Below are 20,258 nucleotides of genomic sequence, written 5' to 3'. Positions count from 1 at the left end.
TAAAAGGTATTACATTGCTACCTTGCCCCTCTCATATAAATATTGTTTTTGTTGTTGTTTGTTTTAAACAGGAAACTAAAAGGCAGTGCAAACTTTATACAGGGCTAACAGCTAAGCAGAGTTCCCAAGTTCTAATCCGAACTCTGCTGCTAGTTTGCTAGGTGGCCTTTGGTAAGTCACTTAGGTGCCTAAACACCTTTAAAAATCTGACCCTAAATCCCCATGATTTCAGTGGGAGTTAGGCACCTAAATACATTAAAAATACCGGACACGTAACCCTATGTGCCTCAGTTTCTCCATCTGCAAAGAGCAGGTCAAATTAACTGGAAAGCTTTGCAAAGCAGCCCCTTTACGGATAAAGTCTATTAACTGAGAGTCATGCTGGTGACCCTGTTCTTTTGAGGAAAGAAACTGGACATAAAGGGATCTCTGGATCCACTGCAATGGTTGTTGAAAGACAGGCTTCAGAGTAGCAGCCTCATTGACAGAAACACCAGTTTCATTACAGTACACTACTACATCTGTCTTAATGAGACAGACTGGAGGGGCGTTAATGGGCCATTTCACCTCGGGCCACTTCACCTTGAATGGTCCCTTGAAATATGTGTTTACTTATGCCAAACAATCTGTGCCATCTTGTATTTAGCTGTGACACTCTGAATACCTTTCCCAGACCCCAAGAGGAGCTCTGTGTAAGCTCGAAAACTTGTCTCTGTCACGAAGAGAAGATGGTCCAATAAAAAATATTACCTCACCCACCTTGTCTCTTCAATGAGAAACTTCAGGAGTCAGAAAAGAAAACTGCCCCTGCTAGATAGAGGGAGCGGTAACTGACAAAGGATTGGAGATGGTGAGGAGGAGGAAGCAGAGAGAGAAGTAGCACAGAAATACTTACAAATGGTTCCCCAGCACATTCCTTTTAATGGCACCCAGGTAGTCCATCAGATGTTGATCAGAATGTTCATCTCCAACCATTGTGGGTCCAACTTCCTGCAGAAGGAAATTTAAAATTCAGCAGATTGAAAGTTGGGATGAAGAAATGCACAGACTATGGTATTTTTTTTTTCAAAGGACAGGTTAAACAGAAGAAATAAAAAGCCCAAAGAGCAAACCCTGGCAGTGTGAGGGAGGGTATGTTGCCCACCCACATCCACGAGAAATGTGAGACTTTGGGGGGGAAGCTTATTTCTTGCACTTGTTTGCCAAGTTACATTCCTGCTTCCAGGATCACAAGCAGCACATCTAGGAAGGAGAACTACTGTGAAGGAGATGGAGAGGAGAATCTATTGTAGGTAAGCAGGAGAGATCATGTTTACTGGAAACCTCTTTGTTCTCTAAAGCCTGGTCTACACTACAAAGTTTGGTCAACATAAGTCACGTTGTGTTGACCTAATAATGTATGTGTCTACGCTTAAATTTGTCTCCCACCAATATAAGTGCCCCCTTATAGCGACACAGTAACATCACTTCCCCGAGTGGCATTGAGCCATGGTTGATGTACTGAGATCAATGCACTGCCAGTGAAGACATTGCATTACTATGCTGACCTTAACAGTCCTCCAGCAGCTGTCGCAGAATGCCCGACACTGACTGCTGTGGTCATAATTGTGAGATCCACTGCCCGGGGGTCACAGAGACCAGAAGGCCCCCGCCCCCTTTTAAAGCCCTGCAAATTTTTGAAATGCCTTTTCCTGATTGTCCTGCTTGGCGAGCACACCTCTAGTTGCTCTCCATTGTTGTGTGCAACCACCTAGCTGACCATGCCAGCTATGTGCTCCAGCTTGGAGTAAACAGGAGATATTGGATCTTCAAGGCTTGTGGGAAGAGTTTGTGTGTGCAAGCACAGCTGTGGATCAGCTGTAGAAATGTGGACATCTACGAGCAGATTGCACGAGAGATGCAGAAGGGTACAGCAGGGATAAGCAGCAGTGCTGTGGGAAAGAGAAGGAACTGTGGCAGGCGTATCGGAAGGGCTAGGGAGGCCAGCAGTCAATCCAGTGGAGAGCCTCAGACCTGCTGCTTTTACAAAGGCTGCATGACATGCTTGGCAGAGACCCCACCACCACCTTACAAACCACCATGGAAACCTCTGAGGAGCCCAAGTCACAGTCCCTGGCATGAACAGCAAGGACGAGTAGAAGGTGGAGGAGGATGGGGGTCATGTGACCAGAGGGTCCAACTATGCCGTGATCCAGCACCCGTTTGATACTCCATTGCAGCTCAGTCAATCCTGGCCGTTGAACATAGGCGAGCCCAATGCAGGGGAAGGAATCTCGGGTAAGTGTAATTGTATTTCCTCTCACAATGTACAGATGGCACCCCAAACTTAACAGGACACTACTATCAACTGTTCATTAATTTACTCATACTAGAAGAGGTATAGGTACAACAGAGGTAGAGTTATCTGCTTGTCATTCCCCTGTAGTGTCCCTTGCTTATGTCCCTTGAATCTTCCTGAGAGATCTCAATGAAACTTCCATGGAGGTACTCTGCAATCCTCTGCCAAAGGTTTCCAGAAATGGCAACCTTATTGCTCCCTCTGTGGTAGGACACTTTCCCACGCCAGTCAGTGCTAATTTCAGCAGGCACCATTACAGCATGCAGGGCAACGGCATGTGGGCCTGGACAGCTTCCGGATATCAGCAGCAGCTGTGCTCTCTGTGACTTTGTTACCCTCAGGAGTGAGATCTCAGCTAAAATCATCACCGCCTGTGGGAAATGGTGCCAGTATTCAGTGCTCTTGGCCTACACTCAGTTTCATGCAACCAAGCAATTGTCGCCTCACTTCTAGCAGGCCATAGTCAATATCGCTGGCGCTCTGAGTGGCACCGTGCACAAGCATTCCAAAGCAGGAATGTCAGCAAGCATGTCTGGTTTAATACTTTAGGGGAGCAAAAGAAGGGAGTTCTGAACCTTAACTTTTACCTTCCATTGTGACTATACTGACACCAGTGCCTTCTGTGTTTTATCAGCAGCTGCGCATATTGCAGACTGTATGGAGAAGGCAGGCCCAGGAGTCCCAGCAGGAAAAGGAGAGGGAGATGCACCAGGACATAACGGGGCTTCTCCAGCAGCAAGCCCAAATGCTGCAAACTCTTGTGGACCTACAGGTTTACCAATCCTGAGCTCTCCTCCTTTTGCAGTCCCTGGAGAGCTCCATTGCAGCACCTCCCTATTCCCCCCCTCGACACATGGCATCAGGGGGGCCACGTCCCTATTCTATCCAGGGGGACATTAAGGACAACTACAGCTTCACACCTACTGACCTGTGAGAGCCACGGCTGCTGTACGTACAGGTAAAATGGACATTGCAGTTCTTTCCCCTTGTTAAGTTCTGTTCCACTAATTTATTTTATTAAGTTTTCAATGTATTTGCTTTTAAATTGCACAGATTTTTCTTTGTTACTGAATAAAATTTATTATTTGGAAAACAATTCATCTTTATTGGTTCACAATATATGCTGCAGAGTGCCTAGCACCCTCTTAGTTGATACTCATAGGCTCAGTAACAGTGTAATAATCATAAATGTACGGCAAACACCACAAAAATTACTCGATGCGTTGTCAGTGTTATATTCACAGATGCACACCAAGCACCACACAATTCCTAACAGGCCCCAAAACAGCAGGCCAGGTAGAGCACAGTACATCACAGCCCATTACTGTGTCTCACTGTTAAAGTGCTCTTTCAATGCCTCCCTGAGCCATAAAGCTCCATATTGAGCTCTTCTAATAGCCCTTGTGTCTGGCTGTTCAAACTTGGCAAATGGCTGCTCCATCTCCACCCCAGCAACTTTTCCCCCTTTGCTTCACAAATATTATGCAGGATGCAGAAGGCAGCTATAGTCATTGGGATGCTTTTTTCACTGAGATCTAATCTTACGAATAAAAAGTGCCAGCATCACTTCAATCTACCAAAAGTTTATTCAACTGTCATTCTGCATCTGCTGAGCTGGTAGCTGAATCTTTTCCTGGTGCTGCCGAGGTGGCTAGTGTACAGCTTCATGAGCCAGACGTAGGCCGGGTCCCCCAGTACCACTATTGGAATTTCAACATTGTCAGTAATAATCCACCAGTCAAGAAAGAAAGTCCCTGCTTGTAGCTTTCTGAACAGTCCTGTCTTCTTAAAGATGGGAGCGTCATGCACCTTCCCTGACCAGCCAACACTGATGTTGAAGCATCCCCGGTGATCCACCTACACTTGCATAACCATAGAAAAGTAGCTCTTTCTCTTTTTTATGTATTCTGTGGCAAGGTGGTCTGGTGTTAAAATAGGGAAGTGTGTGCCGTCTACTGCTCTACCGCAGTTTGGGAACCCCATAGCTGCAAATCCATCCACTATGTCCTGCACATTGCCAAGAGTCACAGTCCTACATAGCAGGAGATGATTAATGGCCCTGCACACTCGCATGACAATAGCCCCCACAGTGAATTTTCTAATTCCAAAATGATTTCCCACTGACTGGTAGCAATTGAGCATTGCAAGCTTCCACAGTGTGATCGCCACTCATTTCTCCAGTGCAGCTCCCATTTCAATGTCCCTGAGCTGGAGCGAGCTCAACATTCAGATCCAGGAATATGGAACTGTGCAACCGAAAGTTCTGCAGTCAGTGCTTGTCATCCCAAGCCTACATCACAATGTGATCTCACCAGCCAGTGCTCATTTCTCGGGCCAAGAACGGGCACTCCTCTATCTGCAGCTGCTTTGTGAATGCCACCAACAACCTTGAATTGGTTCTTGCTATGTCCCACAGCAATCTGACCTCCAGGCAATCGTCCTGTTCCCTGCTGATTTGGTTATTCTTGCTGCTCTGCTAATACTGGAGGATTGTGCATCCTGTGCTTGAACATGTATGACAATAGTGCAGAGCTGTGCAGACTCCATGCTTCTGCCCCAGATGGCGGACAGCGAGGAGCATGGTGCAGGTTCGTGGAATTTTTAAAAAGGTATGAAAATTTTGGGATATAGATGACATTATGGGATGGAGACAGTTGCATGCTGGGAAGTTGATCCCTGGTTCCCAGTCACCCCTTTGTGACTTGTTTCTGCCCCACCACGCATTGCCAAAACTTCCCAAAAAACAGTGCACTGGAGGATGGCAGGATGCATAGTGGGATACCTATCCATGGTGCAGCGCACTGTGTATTGACAAAAGCCCTCCTGGTGAGTACATGCACCGCCAACACAAGGAGCCAAGGATGCATACGCACAAGTAATATACTAACTGTGGAGGCTTTATGCCAATGTAACTTATGTTGACCAAAGTTTGTAGTGTAGACTCTCAGGGTATGCCTACACTGCAATTAAAAACCCGTGACTGGCCCATGCCAGCTGACTCGGGCTCGCAGAACTCAGGCAATTTAATTGCAGTGTAGATGTTTGGGCTCAGGCTGGTGCCTAGACCCTAGGACCCTGCGAAGTGGGAGAGTCCCAGAGCTCAGGCTGCAGCCCTAGCTCGAACATCTACACCACAATTAAACAGCCCCTTAGCACAAGCTCCGAGAGGCAAGGGTCAGCCAGTGTTTGGCTACTGATGTTGTTTGCCCACTTAAGCACTTCCTACAGGAAACAGGAGCTGCCTCCTCTCACAATGGGAGTGTGTGCCTTAGGCATATTGCTCTAGCAGAGCCCTCTGCTGGCTGAACAAGGAGAGGTGCTGATGGGGTTCCAAAAAGATCCTTCTTTCAGAGGAATTCTCTAGCAGATAAATGTGGTTTCATGAAATGAGAGGAAGATGCTGGTGACCATCTCTGGGAATAACCAGGTACAGAGAAATGCCAATGAAATGTAAAGTGATTGTTGGCATGTACCCTTTAAAGTGAAGAAAAGCAAACGGGATGGAGGTAGGAAGACAGAAGTGCAAGTCATCTGAGTGTTTACATTGTGCCATGTATATCCCAACTGCTTGTATTAAAGAGCATTTACACAGTGCTGCAAATGTGTCATTTTACAGAACATTCTCTGCCCCAAAGAACTTCCAAAACCAAGGTCCTAATTATACTGTAATGTATAAGGTTGGGGGGCTAGGTTAAAACATGGTAGCCTTGGATACAATCAGAACACGAGTCAGCCTTACAACATGGATGAGACCAAACCATGTTTTACCTTGTTCCTGAATTATACTGTGGCTCTGGGCTTTTGCATGGCTGTTACCAGCGTATATTGATTACGGTTAAAACAATTAGTTCCCATTTACACTTAAGAATGAACTGTGTTTTAACTATGTCTGGGGACAACAGTCTTGTAACAGAGTCCTCCAACATAATAGAAATTACAAGGCTAACAGGAACTAAAGACAACACACAGGACAACAGTACAGGTAAGGGGGAGAGGAGAGTGCATTTGATGAGGAAAGGAGGACTCGAGAACAAGGCCCCTCAAATACCTAATACTCTGTCTGTCTATAGCACTTCCAGACACAGAACTCAGAATGCTTTACGGGCATTAATTTTTTAATCTTCACAACACGTGTGAAGTAGTCAATTATCACCCCTACTCAGGGTGGACTGATTTAAATCAAGGCAATTTAAATCAGAGATTTAAATCATCAAGTGGAAAGCCTTGATTTAAATAACTGATTTTAATAAACTCTTCCATTTGTGCTTCAGTTATTTTCTAAAGAAAGGTGCATTCTCATTCATTGATATAACCATTAAAACATAAAATCATAGGACTGGAAGGAACCTCGAGAGGTCATCTTGTCCAGTCCCCTGCACTCATGGCAGGACAAGCATTATCTAGAGACCATCCCTGACAGGTGTTTGTCTAACCTGCTCTGAAAAATCTCCAAATTTCACATGTTGATTTATAACTAAATAGAGCCTTTACACTGGATTTGTTACATCTTTTTGCTACCTTGGAGGGTACACTATAACTACAGACATTTATACAAGCAATTATATAACTTAATATTTTCAGATTCTTATTTATTAATTGTACATTTTTAGTATGTTTTAAAATGGTGAATGACATTTCTTTTATTTACAAGATAATTAACTTTTTGCTCATGATTTGTGTCATGCCACGTTAGTGTGGTAACTGGAATTTAAACACACAAAACAGCATACGCCATTTATTTTTATTAAGCAAAATAAGCCCTTAATACAGTATATGAACTATTGTGCCATACTTATGAAGCTTGATCGCAAAAGTTGGATGTTTTCCGCTGATTCTTTATATTAAAAAACAATATTTAACTGAAGGTTTCTGATATAAGCTCATGGATTCAGCACATTTAACTTTTATGTAAATATTGAGACACTATCATAAGTTTTGTATTTTGTATTAAATTCAGATTTCATTTTAAACTGGTTTATTTTTAAAAAGAAAAAATATTATTTAAAGTTAAAAAATCCAATTTAAGTTTAAAAAAATTCTATTTTTATTTTTTCAACAAATTATTTTTATCCACCTTGGCCCGATTTTTACAGAAACAGAGGTACAGTGTCTAAGTGACATCTGTGAAGCCCCAAGTCAGAATCCTGGCTCCTTTATCCCCTATTTGACAGAGCATTATCAACTGCTACAACTGGGCATGGAGGTCGGGTGCTGTGGGGTCTCCCCCACATGTTCTGGAACCTAGTACAGCCATCACCAGACCGTAGGCACCAAAATGCAATAGTTAAAAACTCATTTTAACTACTTAGACTTAGTTAAAAAGAGCATGAGGGTAATAGTGACATTAAGTCAAAGGATTTTACTGCCCCAGGCAAACAGGAAATGTTTGCTCTTCCTCATCACGGATCAATTACATTTCTGGCCGGCTGTATGGTAGAGCTGGCAGTGGATAGAAAGTAGCAGCAGAAAGTAGTCTTCTCTGGAGCCAGCAAGGTTGAAGGAGCAAGAAAATATGATGATTTTGTTTTTACAAGAGAGATGAATGTAGAATGTAGAAGTACAAACTCAGGGCCTGATCTTGCTCCTACTGAAGTCAATGGCAGTTTTTCCATTTTTCCCTTAACTTCATAGATGGCAAGTTATATGGGCCTGTGGTGCCCGTACGCCACCAATATTCAGGAAGGTGGGCCCGGCTCCACCAATGTTTAGGGTTATATTTTCAGAGCCCTCCTGTCCATAGGATGGACCGGGGCAACCGCCCCAGGCCCCGTGCTTTGAGGGGTCCTGTGCTTCAGGGGGATGCGGGGTCCAGGGCGGCCTGGGGCGTTAGCAGTGGGCCTGGCGCCAGCAGCAGCAAGCGACCCAGAAAGCTCCACTCTGCCTCGCCTCTTCCCGTCCCTGCTCTGCCCTGCCCCCATTCCACCCCTTTCCCCAAAGCCCCGGACCCTTTCTTCCTGCCCCCGCTCCACCCCCATCCGACCCCTTCCCCCAAGGCCCCGCCCCACGCCACCTCTTTCTGGCTTCCGCCCCCTCCACCGAGCAACGCCGGGGCAGGTGGGGCAGAGCAAGCTGGGGCCAGGTCACTTGCTGCTGCTGCCAGTGCCAGGTCCCCTGCTTACCACCCAGACCACCTTGGACCCTGCATCTCCCTGAAGCGTGGGGTCCCCAAAGCGCAGGGCCCAGGGCGATTTCCCCCAGTCTGTCCTATGTATGGGACGGCTCTGCTTGGACCCATTCTGGACACCACTAAAAATTATACAAACCTGGCGCCCTAGCTCTTCTCTCAGGTCTAGTCTACACTAGAAAAGGTTTGCTGATATAGCTATACTGGTATACCCTCCTAGAGTAGATGCAGCTTGTAGCTGGCAAAAGAGTGCTTTGGCTGCTATCGCTTATACCTCTGCTTTGAATGGAATAAGCTATAGTGCCAAAAGCACTCGTTTGCCAGTATAACTGCATCTACACTACGATATAAAAGTATTGTAAAAAAACACACACCCCTCTCTAATAGACATTACTATACTGGCAAGTTTTAAGTGTAGACCTGGCCTTAGTGCCAGAGAAGACAGGGGTTATGCCAAGGAAATAGCAAGGCCTATGAACAGGAAGGAACAGAGCCTGGAGACCCGGTATTGATTTCCACTAACTAACCTTAGGGACACATCATGTATGTGCTGTTCCTGGAACGTGCGCTCAAGGTGATGGTGGGCAAGGGCACAATTATGCAAGCCTGTGTTACAGAAGCAAACAAACTAGCAGCCCGAAGCAGTGCACCTTGACCCACTACTGGCTTAGTTGCCTCTACTGTCCGGTAATTTCATTGCTAAGTCCAGCGCAGTGGCAGCATGACTTACATACAGGACTATGGGAACACAGCACAGCAACGATAGCAGAGGACCTGTGCATAGCCAGCCAGGCCAATGGAACCTCTGGTAGGGAGGGGTTATTAATATGAGGTCAGTCCTCTGCCCCATAGTGCTCATCCATTAACACAGCAACTGTGACAATGCATGTTTCTTAAATCAACAAAGCCTCTATAATAAGAGCAGAGCTCTAGCACTAGATAGTACACCTCTACCTCGATATAACGCAGTCCTCGGGAGCCAAAAAATCTTACCGCGTTATAGGTGAAACCACGTTATATCGAACTTGCTTTGATCCACCGTAGTGCGCAGCCCTGCCCCCTGGAGCGCTGCTTTACCGCGTTATATCTGAATTCGTATTATATCGGGTCGCGTTATATCGAGGTGAGGTGTACTTAAAGCAATTCACTAACTGTTCTGTTCACTAATATTTAAAAAACAAATCAAACACACATTTTAGACAGTTGTGTGACGCACAGAGTCATTCTATCCATGGCAGGGAAACCTTAGTTCTGCAATCACGGGATAAACTGCATTTTTTAAATATACATTATTTTGAGCACCTCACCTACATCCTGGCCAGTCATCTCAGCTGGACCTATTTTCCAACATTCCAAACCAGCAGCTTCCAAAAAGCTACTGCATGAAGAACAAAAATCTGGCACAGCAAAGGCAGCCATGCCCCCTCCTTCTGGCCATTGCCAATGTGGACCAGATGAAAGCAGGATTTTTATTTTTTTTCAACGTACATTAGCCCACTACTGATTTCAGCTGTTGTTTCACTTGTGGACCAATGACAATTTTAAGCTCTTTCTATAACATTTGCTATATCCCACTGAAGCGCTGAGATCCCAAACTCTCCAATGACACATCAGAGGACCCAATCCTGCAATTGGATCCACTGGAGTGAACCTCTGTGCCATGCAGAGACCCATTGATTCCAAGGGAACTCTAAGATGGGACAGGAGTTTGCCCACAGTGATCCAACTGCAGGACTGAGGCCAGTATTTGTAACTAGCTCTGAGGATTTATGAACTGTAGACATGAATACTGTGAGTATGTGACACACACACATTCATTTTCCTACCATCCAAAGCTTATCTGTGGTAACTAAGGCAACCTGGCCATGCAGACACAGAGAGATGAAAATCCCGTACCAATAAAACTTTTAAAAGCACTGGAAATAGCAAGTATTATATTGAATTATAAACAAGATGAGATGGTGTGTGGCTATTTGGGATCATTTACATAACCTGTGAAGGGTTAAAGCATCTACCCCAAACCCATTCCAGTAAACAGGAAAGTCTTTATTCCACTACACACCATCATGTTTTCTCACTGTATATAACATACATGCATAGTTTCAGGAAGGTGTGTAATAGGAGCAGTTCTTCCACTACCTGAGTTTGTATTTTTTTACAGAACTCCTGACCGGGGGTTAATTTGTTTGTTTCACAGTCAAGTTCTTCCTATTGCAAAAATCACATCCTCATATTCTGGACTTCAGTCAAAATTTACAAGTCTCCCCTTTAAAAAAATAAAGAAAATAAAACAACTTTTGCCTGCTATTTAGACTTTATGCAGACAGCACCTGAAACTCTGTTAGCAATCACTGTGTTTCCTGACCTGTGTGAACCTATGTTTTTGTCCTGTACATGACTAGATTAGACAAGCAGGCTATAGGCTAGTTGGGAGTGCCCAGAGCACAACTGTCAGAAGAACATCCTGTTTCACAGTAACTATGCTGTAACTATGCTAGCAACCATATTTAAACATGGTTTCAACTGTATTGTTGCATGTTCAATATGCGTAACCTAGTCAGACTTCCTATTTCCCTCGGTAGGGCCATCAGGCAGAGGAGCGGAGGCAGGACTATTTGCAGGGAATGGTGAAAATCGATGGTGAAGGCGGCCACACATGTGCTGGTTTGTTGGATGGCAGGACAATTCCTTCCCAGACACACTCAGGCTCTTACCACTAGTTTCCTTTTGCCTCCATAAATTACCTCTGAGGTATGGACTATGTTTCTTCCTATTCAGTCAGAGCCCTTTAAGGGCTTGCCAACACTAGACTTTTGTAACTGATTGCCAGTTAACTCAGGGTACAGAAGTCTAGCATAGACATACCCTGAATAATGCCTATATGAGACACCTAGAAAAGGGAGAGGAGAGTCCGTTGGAGTTTTTCCTCTCCAAGTTCCAGTCAGTGCCCCAGAGACAGTTATCTGGCTAAGTGCAAGACTCTTTAAGTGTAAACCATGTATCACGGGAAAGGGGAGGGAACTTATCAAGCTCGGTACAAGTGTCAAAACACAACCAGGTAACACATGCCAGGATCTACCTGACAGCGAAGAGGAGAAGAGTCAAGGACTATATTAACTGCACAAGTAGGCAACAGTATAGCACACCCCTATTGGAGGATGGAAAGTCAGCCATCACCCAGCTGTTTGCAGAAGGTACCTACACATCTGGACAACAGTACTGTACATTGCACTCCTGGAATTGGGGGTGAGATGGGAATCAGCCATCATCCAGCTGTTTGCAAAAACGCTATTTACCTCCAAAGCTGGGCAGCAATTCAGGTGTCATCCAGCTGTTTTTAAAATGCACTAAAATCTCTGTACAGCTAGGTAACGGTACTATACATGGCACTTTGGAATTAAATTGGGGGGAAGGAATCAGATGTCACCCAGATGTTTGCAAAGGTACTAAGTTATGTGCACAGCTGGACAGTAGTACATCGCACCCCTAGAGAGGGAAATCAAGTGTCATCCAGCTGTTTGTAAATTCAAACACAATCAAATCGTCAAGCCTGGATTTTATACCCACTGCCAGCACCAGACATAAACAAAACCATGCACTGGAAATAAACCAGGTAGCGTGTCAGAAACATCAGTGCACGTTAATGAGAAGCAGCTACCACCAGGGACAAGCGTAGGATCAGGAAAGCGAGAGCCGCGGTCCCCTCCGGAGTGCATCTGGCGCCCCGCGCAGCCCGCTTGGTGCTGCCACAAACCGCGAGTGAAGCCAGAACTCGCCCTGCTGCCATGATTCAAACCACGGAAGTCGTTCCCGGCCCTGCCCCTCTACGCCTGTATTTCTCAATAATCTCCAGCTCCCTCCCTTCCTGGGGACGGGAGAACTGCTACAGGCTGGGCTTCTCCGGAGGGGGAAGGAAGGGCTCGGTCCGGATCCCGTTAAGCCAGGCACTCGCATGCCCGCTAGGAAGGCGGAACAACGGCCCCGGTGGGAGAGGGGTGCAGGCAGGCGGAGCGTCCTGCGACATGCACCCGCCGCGCACACTCACCATGCGGATCTGCGTGCTGATGAGAACGTAGGGCATGATCCCGGCACCAAGGCGGAGTCTGCTGCCCACCGCTCCTGCTCCGAGTCTGGCTCTGCCTCCAGCCCCGGCTTAGCCTCCCACACGTGACATCCTGGCCAGCCGCAGCCACACCCCCGCCTGGGGCAGCCTATGGCCCGAGGGGACTAGGCGCCCCTTAGCGGGGGGAGCCGCGTAGGGCCATTACCTTTCCCCGTGCGCTGCCGGGGATTCTCCCAGGGCTTGCTGCGCTCAGTGCCTGGCTGCAAAGGCAGCAGGCGGTCCCTGCAGCGAGCCTCGCAGGGGCGTTGGTGGGCGCGGGGTCTGCGTTGTGTGTTGCTGCCAAGCTGGGGCACTACACGACGGAGCTCTCCAAAGGGCATGGGGGAGCCTGGTCGCGTCTGCGGAGAAGGCCTAAAAGCAGAGGTCAGGGTGGACGGCAGGCCAGAGAGGTCACCGGGAGTCAGTCCATGGAAAGTTTTGAAACTCGGGGGCTGTCTTGCATTGGATACAGAGCTAGTTAGGGAGCTGGTGTAGCTAGAGAAGGGGGGGGGCTGCTTGGGGAGGCTTGATTTATTGTATTTTCCCCTTTGTATTTGCATCCACCAAAGGGAACCAGAAAAAAACAACAGTCATCCAACAAATCACTGAACTTGGTGCAAATGTCAACCTGCCAAGGCTGCCTCTCTAGGGATATCCTCCCATCAACATCTAGGCACACTATCAACAGGACTGTAACAGGACCCTTCCCTCTCTTTGCTCCAAACTGGGCCGTAACAGTAGTTCTAAAGGAGGAATTAAATCTCCTTGACTCAAAAGCAGGTATAGACCTGAACACCAGACAGTCTCAGGAGTTGTTCAAGTGCCTCCTTGCTAACAGCCCCAATGGACTTAACAGAACTTAACTGCAACAGTCCTCTGGAAAATAAAAGGAAGGGAAACAGAAGATGGAGCTAAAATATTCACCTCTGTGTAAATCAGAATATCATGATTTCCTTAGCAAAGAAGCTGGGGTGATATTGCATCCAGTGCAACCTTAGAAGTGTGTAATGCTGGTTAAGGAGTGAGCCCCAGGAGATGCAATAATATTAATAATAATTGATTGATTTGAGAGGATGATTAGAATGCAGGCTCAGAGCCAGGATATCAGGGTTCTATTTCTAACTCTGCCACTGCCTCATCATGTTGCTTAGGTAAGTCACTCCACCTCTCTTTGCCCAGCTGTTTAAAAAAAAAAAAAAAAAGCTAATATTTACCCACCTCAGAGGGTTTTCATTTACTTCAGTTTTGTAAACTTTGGAATCTCCAGCTGAAACTAAGTAAGCAAATGTCAGTTAAACACCTACAAAGTCAGCAGTTTGGTCTTTCTGGTGTTTAAACACTAACTGTTTTGCTAAGTAATAGGTCCTGAGTGTGTTAAATCAATAGTCCAAATTCACTCTGGATGTACACCAGGGTTTAATTTGATCCAATAGGTTTCTCCCCCACTCCAAAAATTGTAAAATTCCAGGGGGCGGGGAGGGATGAAGGGAGACTCAGGAAACAAATGGAATTAGTGGGAGAGGCTGGGCATATTATAGGCTTCTGTCCCATGGTGCAGGTTAAGTCATTAACCTTCAACACCCAGCCTAACACTTTAAATGCTTGGGACAGTAATACACAGAACCACTGAACTGAGCAGAAAAGTATCCTGGGGAATGGATGAATTGGTTATGGAAGAGGGCACAGCGGTAACTAGGCATGTAAATATATGGCTTTATTTTAAGCACACCTGTCTCTCACTTGAGGCCCTGATTCTCAACAGTACTTAAGTACAAGACACTGGGACTTAAGCATATGCTTGAGTGCTTTCCTGAATCAGGGTTGAAATGTGCACAGCCAATACTTCAGCATAGGGTAACCAGACAGCAAATGTGAAAAATTGAAAAATTGGGATGGTGGGTTTGGGGGGTAATAGGAGCCTATATAAGAAAAAGACCCAAAAATGGGGACTGTCCCTATGAAATCGGGACATCTGGTCACCCTACTTCAGCATGAGGCTAGGGAAAGGGATGCTGCTGGAAGTAGTGTGTTTGGATGAAATTTTAAATAGAAGCCTTGATTACTTGCAGTTATGAACAACCTCATGACCCTGTTTGCAAGAACAGGGATGTAAGCCTTGGCCACTTTCTAATTTGGTCAGTAGTACTTTGAAACATACAGTCTGAAGAGAAACCAGAGGAAGGATGGCACAGTGATTGAGGCACTAGCCTGGGACTCTGGAGAACAGGGTTCCATTTGCTGTTCTGCCACAGCCTTATTGCTGCTTGACCTTGGGCAAGTCACCTAACCTCTCTGTGCCCCAGTTCCCCATCTGTAAAATGGGGATAGTAGCACTTCCCTACCTGCCAAGGCTGCTCCCAGCAAGTGTATATTGTCTTCTTTGTGTATGTAACTGCCTATTCATTTATTTAAGTAGTGTGTTGCTTGTTTGGGGGATTTTCGGGGGGGAGGGGGTTTCTGATTTTTACGGGGAGGGGTTGAATTTTCCACTGCAAAGTGCACAACCGGGAGCCAATCACAATCTGCCAAAAAAAAAAAAAAGCTTGAAAAGGCTGCTTACTACATCCTTTTTTGTCCTTTGGTTTTTGGGTTCCTCCTGGCTCACCTAAGATTAGATAGACAATATTTTGTCCTTCCAACATTCCCACTGCAATTCCAACTAAGGTAGTTGTTTTCTGGTGCACTATCTCAAGTTTTTGTGTAGTGTCACTGGTTAAGCATGGCTACTGCATTCTCCCTCAGAAGTGACTGCATTTCTGTGCTGGGGGAGTGATCCCGATATCAACAATCCCTAAAGTATTTTAGGAGATCACTCTGTTTGAAAGGTGCCCTAGACCTTGTACTAACCTTCTTTGATTTCTGCAGGAGCTTCAACACACACATTTCCGTTGACTTTGATAACGCCACATGTCTATGATTGCATTGTCTCCTGGTGACCTCTCTCCAATTTTAGCTCACAGCTGCAGAATGTAATAGAAATTTGAAATCCATGTCCAGCTTCCAAACCCAGATCTTTAACAAACATTAATAAAAATCTAGGCAAGGATTCTTATTATATGGCAGGCTGCCAAGTTCTAACTAGTCATCTTGGCTCATGTAATTCTCTCTTTTTTTTATTATTATTTTGTAAAGAGAATTGCATGCTGGATTTTCATATTTAGTTTCCTGTTCAGATCCTGAATCTGTAAGGGAGTCCAAGTTTTCCACACATTGGTAGCGTGAGAGTCAGCTGTAAACCTCAGTGTGCTATATCTCAGGGGTACCATTCATCACCAGAAAGCAACTCATTGGTATTACCATTTGACACTACCTCCAAGTGCATTTAGTCATTGTCAAACATAGAACTGCTTGCCCAGGATAGAAACAGGGCCCACTGGGGGCTGTTTGCTTTGGGTTTTTCCATGTAATTCATGTAGAAGATGGATAAAGGTTATTTGGCTCTGTTATAGATCACAGCTTTGTTGCTCACAATACAACAGGCAAGGGGCATATGAATAGGTTCATTTTTCTATTCTAGCTGCAGCAGCTTTCTCTAAATAATGCTTTCTTCTCTCTATAGCACCCACTTAAATTCCTTGCCTGCAGTATTATTAATTGGATGTAGAGCAACACCTTACAGTAAATGCCCCATGAATCTGGCTTTTGCTGCTTAAAGGCAAATTGCACTGTAAAATATTATCGGCTATTCTAATTACAGCAGCTGATTGCAAGAGTAAATCACAAAATGTTTCTGTTTTAAAAGTATCAAATATTTTAATAGCTTGCTTAACAAACAAGTAGCTACCATCTAGAGTCTGAGGATGGAGAGCAGAACATGGGAAATGTAGCTCTGTTAGTTTTCATGGAAAGCAGGGGATTTTCAAAGCTGTTGTAAGAAATTCTAATATTGTTAAATTAGTATTTCTATCATCTATCAATCTAACTAAAAATACAGCCCTTATCTTACAACTTTGAACATTTTCTGATTCCCCATACTTTCAGACAGGAGTTATATTCTTTGTGTGCTACTCTGTACAGTGCCAGCTTTAGGGAAAATAGCACCCTGGATGAACTTGTATTTTGGTGCCCTGGGCTTCCCTCCCTTCCCCCCCCCCAATGCCTGCACTGCACCACCTTTGCCCCTAACCTCTTCACTGTGCCCCCTTCACTCCTACCCCCTGCACCCCGCCCTCCTGCACCCATGTAGGGAAACTGACCCACCTGGGTGCACAAAGTAGCTGGCATTGCTGCTTGCTCCCCCAATGGACTACTGCTCCTCTGCCCCATGCACCCCTTGGGCTGCATAAGGAGAGGGCATGAGAGCAGCAGCTGTTGATGTCTCAGCACAGCCCTGGGGGGTGGGGTGTGTGTGTGTGTGTGTGTGTGTGAGAGAGAGAGAGAGAGAGAGAGAAGGGGAACTTGTGTGTGCCTGAGTGTATGAGTGCACTGGCTCTTTAAGAAAGCACTCGGGGTCAGGAGCCTGAAGGCTTGTGTTCAAACACAAGTAGCCACCAGCAGCTCCGGACCCAGAGAGACAGCCGTACACACACAGATTCCCCCTGTCCTATCACACCAGCTCAGTGGAAATCAGGTGCACAGGTGAGGAGGACACCCCAACATCAGTCCTTGCCTCCCAGCAGACAGGAGGATGCTCCCAGTCTGGAGTGGCCAGGGGCAGCTCTGGAGGGGGGTGGGGATGGTAACAGCAGCAGCTGCACATGTGGAGTAGGGGGGAGGAGGGGAACCCCTGCTCTGGAGGAGTCACCTGGTCACCTGGCTCCCACAGCTGGTTGTCCAACTGCCCCCTGCAGCTTGGGTCTCTCCCCCTCTCCTCTCCAGCGCTGCTGCTTGCCTGCCTGCCTATACCTCCCTCCACCCAGCTGGCCCTCAGCAGGTCAGGTGGGAATCCAAACCCTGCGCACAATGCCCTCTTTGGTGGTTTGCCCTGGGTAGGGGCCCAGACGGCCCACCCCAAAGGCCGGCCCTGACTCCGTCCCTCAGTAAGAGGGCCCAGTCTGATGATACAATCTGCCCAATTTATAGATAATGAAAGGTTATGTGTATTTACAAAAACGTTTGCAAAATTCTTTGTTCAAGATCTCTTTATTCAGTCATATTAATGATCTAAGATATGAAATGAATCACTGTAGTTTCCTTTAGTTATTCTGGGATAATGCAATTTTCTACAAATTTTTCAGTCTCAAGGCTGGTTTAAGCCAGCATTTTTCAAAGTTTGGGTTGCGACCCAGTACTGGGTCGTGGCATGTAAGGCACTGGGTCATGTTGGTCCATGAAGCTACAAGTCCCATTGGCGATACTGTCCAATTATGGCAGGCTAGTGCCTACCTGCTCCGACACCGTGCTGCACCCTGGAAGCATCCAGCAGTGGGTCCAGCTTCTAGGCTGAGGGGCCATGGGGCTCCGCATGCTGTCCCTGTCCTGATTTCCCCTTCCCAGCACTTCAACCCATTCCCCCAAGCCCCCCGCCCCACCTCTTCCCACATCCACCCCAGAGCGTGCCTGGCCCTTGCTCCTCCGCCGCCTCCTCCTCCCCCCCCCCCACACCTCCTGCACGCTGTGGAACATCTGATCGTGGTGGTGGGAGGTGCTGGGAGGGAGGGGGAGGAGTTGATCAGCGGGGCGGCCAGTGGGCAGGAGGCCTGCGGGTAGCGGGGTCTGACTGCTGGTGGGTGCTCAGTACCCACCATTTTTTTTTCCCATCGGTGCTCCAGTCCTGGAGTACCCACAGAGTCGGCACCTATGATAGCAGTAGCTATGTCAGCAGGAGAAACTCTCCTGCTGAGATAGTGCTGTCTACGCCAGCGCTTAAATCAGTATAAGTTATGTTGCTCCTGGGGGTGGCTAATTTACACCCCTGAGCAGTGATGAGCTGCCAAAATCATAACAACCGGTTCCCTCCTCACCCCACGAGGGGGTCATGGCCCACCCCCCAGGATTCCTGCCCCATCCAACCCCCCGTGTTCCTTGACGCCCCCCTGCCCCATCCACCCCCCTTCTCTGTACCCTGACTGCCCCCCGCCACCCCATCCAACCCCTCCTCTCATTCCTGATGGCCCCTCGGGACCCCTGCCTCATCCAACCACCCCTTCTCTCTGTCCCCTGACTGCCCCTGGAACCCTTGCCCCTGACTGCCTTCCCACCGCCCCATCCATCCCCTGATCCTTTCTGACTGCCCCACCGGGACCCTTGCCCCTATTCAATCCCCCTGTTCCCTGCCCTCTGACCGCCTCAACCCCTATCCACCCCCCTGCAACTCCCGAACTCCCCTGCCCTCTCTCCAACACCCCCTCCCTGCCCCCTTACCGCGCTGCCTGGACGTGGCTGGCGGCGCTACAGTCCGGCCGTGGCTGGAGCCAGAAGCCCAGGGACATGGGGCCGGGACAGGAGTCGCGCGGCTGGAGCCGGAGGGCCGTGGCCAGAGCCGGGAGCCCGGGGATGCGGGGCCGGGAGCCCCGGGGACGCGGGGCAGGAGCCGGGCGGCTGGCCGGCCGGAGCCGGAGGGCTGTGGCCGGAGCCAGGCAGCCGTGGATGAGGGGCTGCCGCCGCGCCCGGACCCGCACTGCCGGAGCCCGGCCGCGTCGCACCACAGCAGGAGCCGGGCGGCTGAAGCCACGGGGCCAGGCCGGGCCAGAGCTGGGGGGCCGTGTCCAGAGCCAGGCATTCGGGTAGGTGGGTTCGCGGCCACCGCCGTGCCCGGACCCACACTACCGGAGCCGGGCCGCGTCGCACCACAGCAAGAGCCAGGCGGCCGAGGATGCGGGGACACGGCTGGAGCCGGGCGGACGGGGACGCGGGGCCGGGCAGGGCCGCGGCCGGAGACGGGAAGGGACACAGCTGGAGATGGGCGGCCGGGGAGGGCCGCAACCAGAGCTGGGCGGTCAGGGACGCGGGGCCGGGCACGGCCACGGCCAGAGCCGGGGCCGGGCAGGGCCGTGGCCGGAGACCGGCCGGGGTGCACGGCCCTCCTTGTTCCCTCTACACCTACCTCGGCTCCATCTTCTTGGGCCTGAGCGGGAAGCCTGCTTGCTTCTCAGCCCTCCCAGGCTTCCCGTGCGAACAGCTGATTCGCGGGAAGCAGGGTGGGAGGAGAAGCAGGGCGGAGCATTCATGGGAGGAGGTGGAGGCACAGCTGAGGTGAGCTGGGGCTGCAGCAGGGAGCGCTTGTTAAATTTAAATGCCCTTTTAGAACCAGTTGTCCCATGCGGGACAACCGGTTCTAAAAGGGCTTCTAAATTTAACAACCGGTTCCCGCGAACCGGTGCGAACCGGCTCCAGCACACCACTGCCCCTGAGCGACATAATGTATGTCAACTGAAGCTGTAGTGTAGCCATAACATCTGTCTCTGCTGCACAGGTTGAGACATTCCATCTGCTTTAGAACAGTTGCAGATGATAGTGTCGTGCTCCCTGAATGCTGACCCATATAACAAGGCACGTTTCCAGCCACAACAGTTTAAACAGAGCTGACACAGGTAACTTTCTTGGGCAAGAAGACCAGAGATGGATAGAAACTTCAGTAACAAGCAATCTGCAAGCATATTAACTTGGGAATAACTAGCCCCTACCGCATTAAAGGGATAGTTAGTTCAAAAACATCCTACTTAATGAAAACTTGCTGTATATTAAAAGTAATTACATTTCCTTCTAAATATTCCTAATTGCTAAAGATGCCTTTAGTCTGGAACATTAGTTCT

General features: G+C 48.0%; 1 protein-coding gene across 1 annotated transcript in view; it reads right to left on the bottom strand.

Moving 5' to 3' along the window:
- The window catches only part of GCHFR (GTP cyclohydrolase I feedback regulator), a 32,999-nt gene that overhangs the window by 7,091 nt on the left and 5,650 nt on the right, over positions 1-20,258 (bottom strand). Inside the window, 1 exon segment of the mRNA XM_039534115.1 lies at positions 896-990. Within this exon segment, the coding sequence (XP_039390049.1) occupies positions 896-990 (95 nt within the window).

Source organism: Mauremys reevesii, linkage group 4 (genome assembly GCF_016161935.1).
Source record: "Mauremys reevesii isolate NIE-2019 linkage group 4, ASM1616193v1, whole genome shotgun sequence".
Classification (NCBI taxonomy): Eukaryota; Metazoa; Chordata; order Testudines; family Geoemydidae; genus Mauremys; species Mauremys reevesii.
Note: the sequence above shows the minus strand (reverse complement) of the source record. Positions and strands in the feature narration are given on the sequence as shown.